Source organism: Pholcus phalangioides, unplaced genomic scaffold (genome assembly GCF_987345545.1).
Source record: "Pholcus phalangioides strain wild (caught in Gottingen) unplaced genomic scaffold, Ppha-v1.0 ptg000016l_1, whole genome shotgun sequence".
Lineage (NCBI taxonomy): Eukaryota > Metazoa > Arthropoda > Arachnida > Araneae > Pholcidae > Pholcus > Pholcus phalangioides.
In genome coordinates, this window is record NW_028301609.1 from 10,398,312 (window position 1) to 10,415,333 (window position 17,022).

The 17,022-nt window shown below is 39.5% G+C and overlaps 1 protein-coding gene across 1 annotated transcript; it reads right to left on the bottom strand.

Moving 5' to 3' along the window:
- Nucleotides 1-1,604: 1,604 nt before the first annotated feature.
- LOC149075027 (uncharacterized) lies at nt 1,605-2,390 on the bottom strand. The gene has a single exon (XM_089245991.1). It carries the CDS (start codon nt 2,388-2,390, stop codon nt 1,605-1,607), a length of 786 nt encoding a protein of 261 aa, XP_089102117.1.
- Nucleotides 2,391-17,022: the final 14,632 nt, after the last annotated feature.

Sequence of the window (17,022 nt, forward strand, 5' to 3'; positions counted from 1 at the left end):
CACCTATTCGTTAGAAATTCCGCACTGAATGTGGACGAGGTGTAGGTGTGATTTAGGAGTACTCCACTTCACTTAATATGATCACATCGGTACTTGGGGGGGGGGGTTCTGATAACAATAACCAAGTGATAACTGCTTCGCTTGGCCTTCTAGACATATCACGATTTAAGTATACACTAGAGCCAACGAGAATAACTTATATTTATTTACATAGACGCCTAAAATAGAGTGTTCGACCATCACCTCCTAGAGATAGAAGGCCTCTCTGCACTGTTTGCCATAAACGTTATTCAGACTACCTAGCAAGTTTGCCACATTTGGAAACACAGCATCCTATTTCGTTTCTTCTTATTTTGTCGTAGAATCTTCCAGATTGGCTCACAAATGCCGCGTAGTGATTGGATGTGGGGCATAGAAACCGCCAATTCTGAACCCGATCATTTCTTTCTGAATATTCTGAGGGAAAATAGACTGCTTACTGACGTCACAAGCTGAGTGCGGAGGCCTTCTATCTCTAGGAGGTTCTGGTACGACATGCTCTCTTGTCCAACAGTCAACAACCTGTCTCTCTCCGGCTCCATGGCCTTTTCACCCGATCCGATTATTATACATCGCTTCATTTCACTTTCGACGCAATAACTACATCCGAAAAAGTCCCGTTTGCACTTATGGTAACCATACATCCTGTTGGTCGAACGGGACGTATAGTAAGCCGGTGTTGGGGAAACGGGACAGCTCTATTTTTCTTTTTCACGTCATTGTTGCAAAATGTAAAATTTCTCGTTGCTTTTTTTTTCTTTATTCTAAAATTATTATTTTTTAAATTTGAGATAAAATCCTGCATTTTTGTCATTCAGCTGTAGCGACCTCTACTTGAACTTTCACCGATTGCGGAAAAATAAAGACATCACATGGCAATGGTTGCTTGTCGACTGCGGAGAAAAACATTCGATTTTTTTATCGCAACTTGCGTTGCTAGGTAACAAAATATTCGCATCAGAAAATTGCGAAGTGCGACGTCATAATTTTTCCGCAATCCGTGAAAGTTCAAGTAGAGGTCGCTACACACTCCCCCCCTAGTGTCAACGAAATGTCGTGGTCGAGTATCTGTCGGGGAAGTGGACAGAGAATATCAGGAAACTCTTTGACTATATCCCGATATGGCGATGATAATAGATCGATACCGTTCAAGCAAAAAGATGGAGCTGCGATATTTCTTGCAATGGAACAAGTGGCAGATAGCAATGTCGTTCCATCGATGAGGCGATGATGTTTGCTATCGACTAACAGGTTGAAATGCGATAGAAAATCTACACCAATAATTGGTCGGGTTACGTCGGCTATGATGAATGGCCAAGCAAATGTCCTTCGGAGGTTCAAATTCAATGTTAGAAGTTTGGTACCGTAAGTTGAGATAGAGGAACCATTGGCGGCTGTAAGAATCAACTTCTCGGGTTTCTTGTGGGTATTGACGACAGTTCGCGGGACGACTGACACATCAGCGCCCGTGTCGATCAAAAAAGTCCAGTTGGTGGAAGGATCGGCCAGTATGACTCTGTCGACGAATTGGCAGCCGTGGCCTTGGCCGGTGGACGACTGCCTTATTAGTTTCCCGGTGAGGTTTTGAAGGAGCAGGGCTGTTGACATTTCTTAGCCTGAGCTCCGAAACTGGTGTGATAGAAGCAGAAGCCATTTTTAGCTTGTTTGTATTGGGCTCGGCTGTGGGATCGCGAGCGCGAATACCGTTCTCGATGACGGAATCGAGGTCTAGGCTGTCGCTGTGAAGTGTGAATAGCGGCCTTCAGCTCACTCAACTCTTTGGTCAGAGCTGCGACTTGTTGCTCCGGTGATTGGCTGATTGCGTTCTCAGGTCGACCGGATGCTGAACAGATATTTGGAATGGCCAACTCAGCGATTTTATCTGCCATCGAAGCGAGTTGTGGAAGCCCTTCGCTCGAAGCAGCTAGTATAGCTTGGACGTTAGCGGGGAGTCGCGCTAACCACAACGATTTCAGCAAGTCATCACTGAAGTTATGTCCGGCAAGCTCACGCATTCGGGCAAGCAGATGCGATTGTTTTTGATCTCCCAGTTCTAAACCTTGCAGTAGCGTACGGATTTTCGATGATTCGCTCTCCGCGTAAACCTGAATCAATCGTGTCTTCAGCGCGTCGTATTTATTCTGCTGGGGAGGTTCTAGAACTAAATCTTGGACTGTCGATAAAATATCGGCATCGATACCAGCGATAGTATGGTTGAACTTCGTAGCATCGGCAGTTATCGCTGCGATCGAGAATTGTGCTTCTAGTTGGATAAACCACAAGTTTGGATTGTTTCTCCAAAATGGAGGCGGCTTTATAGCGACGCGATCGACATTCGGCGGATTGTCCATTTGGAACGGAGGAAACGATTACTCGCTTACCTTGAGAAGCTTGCTGTTCGAAATCACGGCGCTGTTCGAAATCACGTCCGGCGTCGCCAGTTTAGGCACCCAGTTTAGGGACCGATGCAGGGCACCGGTGTGTAGGCGCCTATCTGTAGGACCGGTTGTTGAGCTCCATTATTAAATATAATAACAATCAGAAGGTTTTATATAATACATGTTTAATTTGGTACGGACACATAAAAATGAAAGACATCACATGACAATGGTTGCTTGCCGACTGCGAAGAAAAACATTCGATTTTTTATCGCAACTTGCGTTGCTAGGTAACAAAATATTCGCATCAGAAAATTGCGAAGTGCGACGTCATTATTTTTCCGCAATCGGTGAAAGTTCAAGTAGAGGTCGCTACAAGGTGAAAGGACGGACATTACTCATGGACCCCACTCTGTACGGTCCAAGGAACTCCAAGCGCATAAGTGTCCTCTTGATTTTGGTATTTGCACAGTAAAACCTGTCAAAGTTGAATACCCAGGAGTCCATGAACATCAAAGTTAGAGAGCTATATAAGATATAGAGGTACAGAAATGCAGAACATTGTGTGTTTGTTATACAGGTTCCACTCAAACCTACCTAATGCCTATAGAGTCCAAGAAACAGAGGTGTCCAAGTTGAAGGATTTTACTGTGCAAAAGTTTTCGCAGAAAGTGCGTGAGTTTGTCGGTAGTCTCTTTCAACTGGGTAGGTTCATCAGAAAATCACCTTACTCGGAGGGGGTCCATGGTGCTTTTGAAACGGCCCTGAAACAAGGCGCAGATTAGAAGCCAACAGTATTTACAGATAAGTTTCGTTTAAACAAAGATAACACTCAGTGCCGTCTTAAGGCATGGGGCCCACCCTGTCACGGCCCGGGGGCCTCAAGAGGAAAAGGGCCTCACAAAAAATGAGATTAGGTTGAAATTTTCAAGAATTTGCCTGGTAGGACCTCAGAAATATCACTTGGCCCGGGGGGCCCATGATGCTCTTAAGACGGCCCTGATAACACCTCTCCCCCTCTTCCCGGTGTGAATACATTTTAGAGTTTAGATATCATAGAGGCTGTACTATGCGTAATCAAGTCATTTCACACTATATCTCAAGAAATACATTAAATAATACAGATAGAAGTCAATAGCACATCACCGAAAAATCACTTTTTTTAGACAAATTCACACTTTTTGAATGCATCTTCGGGTTTGGTCACCAGCCATATAACAACCATGCATATCCAACCCATGGCCCGCGGGCCAAATTTTGCCATCGGGGTCATCTGACGTGGCCAGTGACCTAAACTTGATTTTGTAAAGATGAACAAGCGATACATTTAAATATCACTTGACGGACCCGTTGCACATTTACAGATCGCTTATAATTGGCTCATGGTATTGGATTAAGTGGTCCGTGGTACTTTCTCATTTCAACTAATCGGTTCGAGACACATTTCCAGATCACTTAAGTGGCTCGCTGAACATTTCCAGATCACTTAAGTGACTCGCTGAACATTTCCAGATCACTTAAGTGACTCGCTGAACATTTCCAGATCACTTAAGTGACTCGCTGAACATTTCCAGATCACTTAAGTGACTCGCTGAACATTTCCAGATCACTTAAGTGACTCGCTGAACATTTCCAGATCACTTATTCAGCCCGCGTCACATCCACAGATCAATTAAGTGGCTCGCGACAAGTTTCCAAAACCATGAAGTGGCCCGCACTCCTCAAAAAGTTAAGCACCCTTAATGTGAACGGTGTATTATCCTACTTGCTGCCATGTTCAATGACATGGTCCTTCAAGTATATTACAGTCGACGCCGCTTATACCCAATGTTATCATTTGGGTATTATTATCAATTCTTTCGAAGAACTCAACGGACCAATATCATAGCATGGAAAAAGTTCTTTATAGTTATCAGGACTTCGGAGGACGTTATCATTTCTTCCCGTCGAAAGTTTTATTTTTTGCACATTTTCACAAACTTATTTTTCCCCCTTTAAGTTATCGTTATCAGGCTGCAAGACTATATAGGAGGATACAAGATGTCATCTCTTACCCCTCCTTGTTGAAAAACAACATTTTCGTACTTAATGTCGTAATCAGTCCGTAGCCCATATGCATGTATTGCTGGCTTTGCATTCAGTACCTTCCTGTACTGATGACAAATGTATAACGAAAAACAAAATCCTCTTCCGTTAGTTCTTAATCAGTTTCTTTCAGTTGACCAGATCCACATTTCTTTTCCCGACAGACTTTCTCGTGGGATCTATGAAACGTATTGTACATTAAAAAAAATATCGTAATTCGTGATATACATTAAATACAGTGGAATCCCGTCATAACGAACTCCAAGAGACCGGAAAAATCATTTCGTTATCAAGTGTTCGTTAAAACGAAATTTTTTTCGCTTTACTGTTTAGCACTATCATCTTATATAATACAGTCGAACCCCGTTTCATCACTCCAAAAGCATGGAGAAATAACTTCGTTTTAACGAATTTCGATACAAAGAAATTCCGGGTTTTTGCGTTGTTCATATGTAAACTTATCTGGGGATTAGAAAAGTGTTCGTTAAAACGATATTTTTCGCTATAACGGTATTCGTTAAAAAAGGATTCGACTGTAGTTCCATTCTAACGCCTCGCAATGGCTGTTTAGGCACCCAGTTTAGGGACCGATGCAGGGCACCGGTGTGTAGGCGCCTATCTGTAGGACCGGTTGTTGAGCTCCATTATTAAATATAATAACAATCAGAAGGTTTTATATAATACATGTTTAATTTGGTACGGACACATAAAAATGAAAGACATCACATGACAATGGTTGCTTGCCGACTGCGAAGAAAAACATTCGATTTTTTATCGCAACTTGCGTTGCTAGGTAACAAAATATTCGCATCAGAAAATTGCGAAGTGCGACGTCATTATTTTTCCGCAATCGGTGAAAGTTCAAGTAGAGGTCGCTACACACTCCCCCCTTTTCTGATGCGAATATTTTGTTACCTAGCAACGCAAGTTGCGATAAAAAAATCGAATGTTTTTCTCCGCAGTCGGCAAGCAACCATTGCCATGTGATGTCTTTCTTTTTTATGTGTCCGTACCAAATTAAACATGTATTATATAAAACCTTCTGATTGTTATTATATTTAATAATGGAGCTCAACAACCGGTCCTACAGATAGGCGCCTACACACCGGTGCCCTGCATCGGTCCCTAAACTGGGTGCCTAAAACCTTTTATAGTCCCCCCCAACAACTGCATTGGACGTCAGAACGCCTCCGATGCGCAGTATGAAATTCTCTGGGGGTGCTAGCACGTTGTCTTACCGCTAATCGGTACTAATAAGCAAGTCTAATTTCCGCCATATCTTTCTTCTTCTTCGACAAATCAGTTTTGTGGGTCAAAAAAAAAAGGCTCGATGCCAATGTAATGTCCTTAAGATTATTCATCTAAAAAACAAAGGGGGTGTGGGGGGGAGCATTACCTCTCGCCCCCCAGCGTCAAAGGTGGAGTCGACTGATCTAATGTATATATGAATTGACATCATCATCATCGTGCTCCCCTCCAGCAGTAATGACCGTGCCCCCCCCCCAGACTTCCAAGTCTATCTCCGCCTATGCTGTAGACCAGTTTACACCAGCTGGGTATCGTTCGATTTATATAAACGAGATATGCCTGAGGCGGACACGGATCCAGAGGGGGGACACGATGGGAGCGATCGACACTTCATAAAACAGGATAATATAAGGAAAATAGGTCTGTCCTGTAAAATATACTACAATTAAATGAGCCCAAACAATCACTCGCTCCCCTCCCTCGGATCCACGCCTGACACGAAAACACCAAAAACTTCTATATCTCCTCAGCATTTCTTGAAAAGCATTTTCGTTAGGTGAGTAAGACACACCAACTTCTCGGAAATGCAACCGATTCTGTCAGGTGAGCTGATTTAAAGAAGTATTCAATCCAAAAAAAAGCTCAATTTGGCTCCGGGATTCGAACCCATGACCTTCAGAACTGAATAATCCCCATAAAAAACGGTTAGGATACGGGTTTCTCCTATACATACGAATGCTGAGGTAAGAAACCAGACATATTTCCTTTTTTTTTTTTCGTTCACATCCGGGTAAGAGAAAAAACTCTTTTCCTGTATATTAGTTCCGGTTTTGCGACTTCCGTTTGGATCCAGGAATACGCCTCCGATAAGTAGTTCCCAGCAGGAGCCAATATTTGCCATTGAAGTGAAGTGATGACGTCACTTAAGCGTATTCCCTGAGCGAATGGGATCTCGAAAAAATCTCACGTGTGAAAAAAGTCCCGGATGTGGATGCAATTTCCTTCGATACGGGATTTTTTCTTATTTTTCCCGTCTCTTCTGAGACGTGCGGTCGGGAGTTTTTTTGCCCTGAAAAAGCTAGTAGAAATATACTTTGGTGTCTAGATTTCGCGACGATTAAAAATTCGTAGCATATACACACAGGGTGTTTCATAAATACATTTACAGGTTTCCCTCCCGTTGGTTTTTTATTATCCATAGCGATTTGGCTAATAGTGGGGGGGGGGGAATTGGGGTGCAGGTTTTGACGTGAATACGTCTTTTAAGCCTTTAATCGCGGCCAGAGACTTTCTTTCTTTCAAACCGAGCAGAACTCTGGTCTATCGCCATGGGAAATTTACTACCGAGTGAGTTGTGCGGAAGTGTGAGTGTGTGTTAACCTTACATATCTTCTTTTTTCTTTTCTTTCAAATCGAGCACAACTCAGGTCTATCACCATTTATGGGCGATTTACTACCTAGTGAGTTGTGCCGGATGTGTAACTGTGTGTGTACCTAACAGTCTGAGTACATATGTAGTGTCGTGTTTGATTTTTCAGTGCTGCCATCTATGTTTCAGAAGTGAAGTTAGTGATGTGTTATGATTGAATTTGTGCTGTTTGTAGGTCTGTTGCTCTCTGTGGCGAGACTTTTTAACGGGAAGATCGGCTCGCATTCGCGCCTCAAAGTTGGGAACCACAGAAAAACAACTTCAGCCGACCACTACTATGGCGACGGTGGGGTTCGAATCCGGGTCCTCGTGATGCGAGTCCGTCACTATGACTACTCGACCACCATAGCGGTTACCTTGCAGACTTTTTTCTTTTTTTTTCAAACCGAGCACAACTCAGGTCTATTGCCATAGGCAATTTACTACCTAGTGAGTTGTGCCGGAAGTGTAAGTGCGTGTACCTAACAGTCTGAGTGCGTATCTAGTGTCGTGTTTGATTTTTCAATGCTGCCATCTATGTTTCAGAAGTGAAGTTAGTGATGTGTTATGATTGAATTTGTGCTGTTTGTAGGTCTGTTGCTCTCTGTGGCGAGACTTTTTAACGGGAAGATCGGCTCGCATTCGCGCCTCAAAGTTGGGAACCACAGAAAAACAACTTCAGCCGACCACTACTATGGCGACGGTGGGGTTCGAATCCGGGTCCTCGTGATGCGAGTCCGTCACTATGACTACTCGACCACCATAGCGGTTACCTTGCAGACTTTTTTCTTTTTTTTTCAAACCGAGCACAACTCAGGTCTATTGCCATAGGCAATTTACTACCTAGTGAGTTGTGCCGGAAGTGTAAGTGCGTGTACCTAACAGTCTGAGTGCGTATCTAGTGTCGTGTTTGATTTTTCAATGCTGCCATCTATGTTTCAGAAGTGAAGTTAGTGATGTGTTATGATTGAATTTGTGCTGTTTGTAGGTCTGTTGCTCTCTGTGGCGAGACTTTTTAACGGGAAGATCGGCTCGCATTCGCGCCTCAAAGTTGGGAACCACAGAAAAACAACTTCAGCCGACCACTACTATGGCGACGGTGGGGTTCGAATCCGGGTCCTCGCGATGCGAGTCCGTCACTATGACCACCCGACCACCATAGCGGCTACCTTACAGACTGTAAGCCTGTAGTCTGGGTTCGTATATGGTGTTTTGTCTGATTTTATCAGTGCTACCATCTATATTTCAGAAGAAATTGAAATTAGCGAAGTGTAATGAAAGACCTGTTGCTCTCAGTGGCGAGATTTTTTTTACTGGGAGATAGCTAGCATTCGCGCCTCGAAGTTGGGAACCACAGGAAACCAACTTCAGCCGACCACCACACCACTGTGGAAAGGGAGGCTCAATCACAGGGTAATCTGAGGTTTGGTGGGGGGGGGGGTGAAGAAAAAGAATCTCTTCTCTCCATAGAAATTTTGAGTTTTTTTACCTTCCAATAGCATTTCCGATTCGCTGAAATTGATTGAAATTACTTTTTCCTTCTGTAATATATTTTAACTTTTTTTTTTTTACAATTTTCTTCCAAATGTTCGATCATGTTGTAGGGGCTGCACAGGGCCCCCCCCCCCCATGTTTCCTCTCACGTGTGTCCCTTAAATGGGAGGGGGAATCGGGATTTTACGACATGCTTAGCTGAGACATGGCAAAAAAAATTGGGAACTGGTTTAAGGGGGGTTGGTGTACGATCTCGACTTCCCCATGCTTTCCTATGGGAAAAATATCCTTCATTTAAAGAACATTTAAAACTTTTGTTTACTTTAGGTCTTCAATGGTGTTTTTTTTCTCAAACGCTATGGATATTTACATACAATTTAACCCGAACATTTAGGATTCTAATTCTTGGTTATTTTTCTCGAATTTCAAATTCAACAACATGCAACTTTCCAAAATCACCAAAATTCACCCCATTTTGTGCCATAAATTTCTTTTAAAATAATTTTAATAAAAATCTCGGGCAAAAATATATAACACCATAGTGTTGAGAGACACACAAAGTTTCGAGACACTTGAATGAGAGGTGCGCCAAAAAATGTTTCTTATCCAACAAAAAAGTTTTGAGGAAAAGAGCATTTCATAGCGGAAAACATTAGCATATATATACAAATGCAAGGCCACGACAGGCAAAACGCCCAACGAGGTGGCTGAAATGTCCGCCAGCAGTTTATATTACAATGTTTTAAAAATATTTCTAGTACAGGTAAAACAAAAACTTGAGCACAGTTGGGCACAGAAAATTTCATAGTATTTGAAGATTGAAACATTCGAAAATGTGTTTTTAGGAAAATTTGAGTGCACCAACCCGACAAAAGCATTTCGTTACGCAACTTTTTGAGGATGCATCCATTGTTGTCCGATGATTTGAATGGTGTATTCACGTCGAAGAATGACCCAAATGGGCAAAAAAAATTAGCCAAAATGGTAAACATTTAGTAAATGGACACTGCATTCTTGTTGAATTCAATCTTTCACTAATTCGCCAAAATGGATCATTACGTCACTATTTGGCACAATAGCGATGACAGTGGAATGTATGTACAAACTACACCAGGACGGCCAAAGTGCACAATGTAAAAATCAAAATCGAAGAATATTTACGAAGTGCATTCAAAGGTCAAGTACTAATCTTCATGCGTTTATATGTTTGCGAACTGGCATTGTTAAAACTAGAGCCCGGATTATATGCAAATGCACATATGTATTTGCGTATTTTGGCCCTTTTTAGCGATAATGTATATAAATGCATAAAATCAAAGAATTTTCAGAATAAGTGCATATTTTTGAAGATTTATTTAAGCTGAATAATTTTTCACAATTTTTCAAATGAATATTGCTCTCAATATTTCTATATCATCGGGGTTTTCTTTCCGCGAGGAAATTTATAGTGAATTAAGAGATGTTTGGTAAATACACAGCATTTACCAAATATCACTCGTTTTACTGTAACTATTTCTAGATTTATGTCAAAGTGTCCAATGTTGTTTAGGAATATTGTCGAAATTCATTTGTTACTGGTATTTTTTTTTTTCGTTACTGAGCAGCTACAACAAATTAGAAATTAAAAAAGCCTAATAAAGTTATTTGCATATGCAGTATATACATATGTGGGGATATTTTTTGTGAATGAATATGCAATAAGAAATAAAAAATATGAAGTTCAAAAACATCTGCATATTTTTTTTTTGGCACTGATTTTCTCATTTTAGGTACAGATTTTGAAATTCTCAACTTATTTCAGGACGTTTTAGTACATATTTGTATATTTTTAGAGCATATTTCGCTACTTTTTAGTGCATATATATAATCCGGGCTCTAGTTATAACCCCGTGCTCAAAATTGCTCCCTCTCCGTTCCTGTAAATATATATGCTTCTACAAGATTCATCGAAAGACTGGTTATTTGTAGGGATGAAGATTACAAGGAAGAAAATTCATCACTGCCCCCACGGGGACTCGAACCCCGGTCTCTCGCTTGCAGGACGAGTGCTCTACCCCCCCCCCCCCGTGTCTTAGGGGGTCCACGGGGGTCTCAGTTCCCGTGGGGGCAGTGATGAATTTTCTTCCTTGTAATCTTCATCTCCACAAATAACCAGTCTTTCGATGAATCTTGTATTGACAAGTGGAGAGGACGTTTCTATATGCATATGGCCATCTGGTTGGCCTTTGTCATTCACGAGCTATTAGTTGATTGTTCACGCCGTCCATGTACGGTGCCTTTCAACATGTATATACGCTCCAAGGTTGAAATATTCTATCTGCTTCCATAGCTTAGATGGTAGAGCACTCGTCCGGCAAGCGAGAGACCGGGGTTCGAGTCCCCGTGGGGGGCAGCGATGAATTTTCTTCCTTGTAATCTTCATCTCCACAAATAACCAATCTTTCGATGAATCTTGTATTGGCAAGTGGAAAGGACGTTTCTATATTCATATATGCTTGTGTTATAATTCCTATTAATATTTGGGCATGGGTGGAAGATTTAACAGATATTTTTGGAACACCCTGCACAAATTCGGCAAAACAAAACCTTCTGTTATTTTCAACGATTTTCTTTCTGCATTTCAATCTACATAATTGAATCGGCGATTTGTTCTTTTCCAGTCCGTCTTCGGTATTTTGAGGGTGGAAATAGAGATAATTAAGAGAGGGCGACACCTCACGCAATATTAATTACTGTGGTCATTGGGTGCTTTTAATTTACATGAAGAGAGTTTTTTTGTACCAGAATTATGATGATATTATGATTTCTATCTCCCAGAATGGAACTCATATAAGATGCCTGTCTGTCCCCTTTATAAGGGAAGAAGCCTTTGATGTCTGGTCTAGAATGTTGTAGAGCTGATTGCTTTAAATATGGTTAGTTTTTACTCGTATTTCTTTCTTTGCCATCATGGGAAACGATCTGCGTTTCGTCGTTTAGGATAAGAAATATGGATGCAGGGTCTCCTATCAGTCGTTTAAATGTCGGTTGTAGGGATTCTGGAAAACATCAACGAGAGCGTGATTTGAGACGGCAATTCGGCCTTCTGTCTGTATGAAGCAGAGGGTCGTGAATTATGAAGAGTCATGGCAGCCGACGGTCGGGCCGGAAGCTTTGATAATGATCCGCGTTACATAATTTATAATGACCGTGGCCATTAGTCTCGAGCGGGAGCTAAATAATAGAATCTAATGAATCCATTCATACAACGCGGGGCTGTTAAAAATATTTCGACGAAAAGCAAAAACAAAATGTTGCAAAAAGTTTATCCGTTTGTTTTTATTCCGCTCGTGAAATTGGATTTTCTTTCAATTTGAATTTTTGAGCTGCATTTTCAACACTCTATAGTCCTGCGTATATTTGAATATAGTGTAGTAAAAAAAAACCCAACATACCAATTTCTTTTCTCAATTTTTTGGTTATTTTAGAAAGTACATCTTTTAGTGACAACATTTCAGTATATACAGGTTTATTATATATAAATGTACTTTTTTTATGTAGAAAGAATTGATTCCTTATTTGTGTCATGTTTTGAGAGCCGCTGAAGTTTTCAGAAATTTATAAAATCGCATCATATATTGGGGGAATCGAAAATGAAACCAAAGTTTAATTTTAACAGAATTTCGCCTGTTTATGGATAGCATTAAAATCAAGGCAAATTATGTATTTTAAACTTAATTAACCATTTTAAATAATTAAAAAAATCTACTTTATTTAATTAAATAGTAGTGCTGATACATTGTTTGGATTAAAAATACGCTAACATCAACAATTTACATCGGTTTTTGTAAAAACAAAATTTTAAAACTTTTTCGTGGGGGTGAACCATAGAGGGTTAAAACCATTCTTTTTATGCTGTTTAGATGTTAATGAAAAATTAATTTTATGAATGAGATTCAAATTTATCAATTTTAGATCATGGAGATGTTAAGAAAATTCATTTGCAAAAAATATATTTTTTACAAGAAATTGAAAGATTTTTTGAATACATGTATGCATACAGAAAACTATTTTAAACCTTTACCTACCGGCAGAACTTCGAAGTACCTTCGGTGGATAATTTGTTACGCACAAACTAATTGTTTGAAAACAATGGTTTTTTGTTTTTTTAATCCATACTAAAATGCCCTATCAAATAATTTACATAATAATAATTTGTTATTATCATTATAGCCATATTTTTATTTTATTATAATTTTCTTTTTATTATGATTTTCCTTTTATTCTACTTTCCATAACATGGTAGATTAGATGAATAAACGAGGCAAAAAAAAAAGAATTAAACAAACTAAAATTTGCTATGAAATTGTGATTAAAAACTGAATGAGAATTAATGAGAATAACTTAAAAATGAAAATTTAGCCTATTGAATTGCCTTTCGTGCTACATAATCTAAATAAAGACATAAATATTCAAAATTAAACTTATAAAATTGGAAGTGAGCGCATAAAATGACAATTGAAAATAATTATAGAATCAAAATTAAAAACAAGTTAAAATTATAATGAGAAACAGAATAAAGAAATAAAAATAATCAAACTAAAATTCAAAAATTAAAGTAATGAAATTACATAGGACTAAAAAACGACAAACCTAAACTGTGATGGGAATTAAAAAACTTGTGATTAAACTAACAAAATTAAAACTAAAAAAAAAATTAAAGAAAATAAACAATTTACGTTATAAAACTAAAATTAAAAATAAGTTGAGATAATAACAAAATAGTACTTCAAATTTATATTCAATCAAAATGATAATACAAATACAAATACAACGCCGCAACAGGCAAAATGCCCAACGAGGTGACTGAGAAAAAGATGCCCATAAAAATATGGATGTCATATATTTCATATAATAATTGGTAATCTCATTATAAAAAATATATTCCAAATTACTATAAACTTAAATTTTAATCAATTATTACAATAAAATAAAGCGAAAAGCGAAATTCAATTTGAGTTAAACTATAAATAATCAAAATTAAAATCTAGGCAACTCTATTTATCAAAACAACTGTATTCTTACCAAAATTATAACCTATTTTATTCGAATAACCAACTCTAATTACATAATAATTCAATATACACAGAATTCAAATCGATAAGTAAAATACTATTCAAGACTTCAGAAACAATATCAAATTTTTTATGCTAAAAATATTATAATTTTTTGTATTTTCCCTACTTTCAAACATTTTCTATAAATTCCAATTTTCTGATGTTTTTGCCGGAAAAAAAAGACAACATTCTTCTAATAATATCAGAAGAATGTGTTGTCTTTCTTCCGATCAAAAACGTCCGAAAATTGAAATCTTAGTGTCTTAATATAAGAGTAATATTATTTCTCACTAACTTTTTACCAGATTCCCTCTTATCAAGACACCATTTTACTAGATCATGATTCAACTTCCATGTTAGTTTTCACCTATACAACATTCTTATAAGAAAGAACGAGATCTTTGTCATCATCTTGAGCAAGAAAAGAAAATGCAAAGCCCTGACCCTGTCAATCAAAAGTAAGACCTACGTGTATTGAATGGTATACAAAATGGAGTCTTGAGATGATTGGATGAAAAGAAAGATTCTTCTTGGACAAATAGACTAGTCTTGAGCGTTTATCTTACAAGGAAATAGATTTTGAAAAAAAAAAGGAAAATGAGAAGAAAGAAGTTCTTACCAATGTTTGTTCTGTGGTGTCCTTTTCCCGCAAGAAAGTGTCAAAGAAATATTCTTTTAAGATTTCTATCTTTTCTCCGAGAGTTATCTTAAGTGTTCTTTTGTTAAACGTATATGTATGTGTGTGTTTGCATATAGTGTTAGGTTGATTCAGCTGTCATTTTCGGGGGAAAGTCTCGTCTTACAAGTAAATGCAGTTTCTCTTATTTTTTTGAAGTTTCTATGAATAAGTTTGGTGAAAGCCCAAATATTGGCAAATCCGAGATTTTACCACAGCGAGGAGGTAAAAGTTTGAAAAGCGTTTTCCGTTTCGGGCTTTTAACAGTAAGAGAGTCTGCTCTCATCGATTTGCTAATTACCGTCGACGCCGCTTATTATAATCACGGGTAATGTTATCATTCGGGTATTGCTGTCACTCCTGCACAGAACGGAACGGATCGATAGCATAACACGGGCAGTGTCGTATTTACGGGGGGGGGGGGGGGTGGGCTTGAAGAGATGTAGCCCAAAGCGGGGCAAGTTCAGAGGGTCAAATTTGTCACGTTTGTCTCAAGTCAAATTTGAGGAATGAGTGGCCGAGAAAGTTAGTAGAGTGGAAGAAGGACAGAAAAATTTGTATAAAACTTCAATGTCTGCCTCTGCCCAGACAGCAAGGAACTAGGTCAGTGAGTGACCTAGTTAGTTTGCACGCACATGAGTGAGCAATAGAGGGACTTAGATTGTGAGCAAGTATGTGATGACCAAATGAATGCCTACACAGCGATGGACCTGGTAAGTAAGTGACCGGGAGAGTGTGCAATAATTATCGAAAGAGTGATCTAGAGCGTATGCAAGCTTGTGAATGGCCAAAAGAATGACCTAGAGCAGGGGTGGCCATCACTGGCACCAACCTTCGTGCCCTCTCGAACAATTATCATCGTGCTTTCCCAGACTTTCAAGTCTATTTCCTCCTGTTATAGGTACCAAAGCCAAATAAATAATAAAATCGTTCCCAAAAATTTACTATGCATAATGGCCGGTAAAAAGGGATTAATTTAGGAAAATATATCAAACTTGCCAAAATGCTCGGTGATTATGCATAATAACCGGATTTATTACATATACCGTAACATATATATGTGAAGATTTTTTTGTTTTGTTTCTCTCGTTAAAGCTTGTACCGACAATGCAAAAATTATTATTTTTACGAGGCTCACAAAGCTCATCCCCAAAATGTTTGTGTGTTTTGACAATAAATAAAAATAATTTTATCTGTCTTATCTTATTTATCAGCCTTTAAGCTTTCACCGAACCATATACAGTGGATCCCGCTTATAACGTTCTTCAAAATACCCTCACGGAAAAATGTTGTAAGCGAGAAAAAACATTTTAAACGGGAAATTTCAATGCGAATTAGTTAAGAGGTTGAACCGCGAAAATAAGTCGCACTAAGCGGGAAAACGTTCCAAGTGGGAACGTTATAAGCGGGATCGACTGTACATACATTATATCATAAAATTTAATTTTCTTTCATGATACAGTATTCCATGGAAAAAAAAAGTTTTCACAGATCTGTAAGAAATTTTTCTTAAAAAATTCCCATGTTCAAAAACTAATTTAAAAAATGTCTAATTTACACATGTACACTGCTGGCCACCCAAATTGCAACACCAAGAAAGACAAGAGATATCGCAACAATATTTATTTTGTAGATAACATGTTGACCAAGCATCAAATGATTAAATTTATAGACTTCTGTGAAGTGCGGTTCCTGCCAAAATCAGTAGCCAGAGTAGCCGCCATTGTTGGAGATCACCGCTGCCACACGCCTCGGCATTGATTCAAAGAGACTTTGGATGTGTTCTTGGGGTACAGCAGACCAAGCAGCTTCCACGCGTTGCCAAAGTTGATCTGGTGTGGCAGCTGGGGATGTAATCTGGGTCAATCGTTGAGCAACCATGGACCACATGTTTTCTATCGGCGAAAGATCCGGAGAGCGAGCTGGCCAGGGAAGCAATTCAATCTGGCGATTGACGAAGAACCTTTGGACAATGCGTGCCACATGTGGTCGCGCATTATCCTGTTGAAATATGGCTGTGGGCAAGCCCGGAAGTTAAGAAGGACAACTGGCTCCACAACCTCGGAGATGTAGCGCTGGCTTTTTAAAGTACCGGCAATGCATACTAGAGGAGTGCGAGAGTGATATCCAATACCGCCCCATACCATAATACCCGGTGCAGGTTATTAACACTGAACAGAGTTAACTTATGAACAGAGGATGTTCAGAATCCTCTCTCCACGGTGTCTCCAGACTCGAATCCGACCATCGTGGTGTTGCAGACAGAAGCGTGACTCGTCAGTAAAGACAATTTCATTCCATTGTGCCGTCCACATCCTTCTTTCATCGCATCATTGGCGGCGGAGACGTCTGTGGTTCTGCGTCAAGGGTAGACGAAGCAATGGACGTCTTGCGGACAGACCACTCTGCTGTAAACGGCGTCGAATGGTACGCGCAGACACTGGATGATGCAGTACAAACTGAATGTGCTGTGCTATGGTTCGTGATGTGGCTGAGCGATCCGTCACTGCCATACGCCTGTCATCACGTGAAGTGGTGCACTGAGGTGGATGCGATCGAACACGTCGGTCCGTCGTACCCTCCTGCATCCAACGATCA

Excerpts from the sequence above, each read along its gene's own strand:
- LOC149075027 (XM_089245991.1), bottom strand. The coding sequence starts at position 2,390 with ATGGACAATCCGCCGAATGTCGATCGCGTCGCTATAAAGCCGCCTCCA.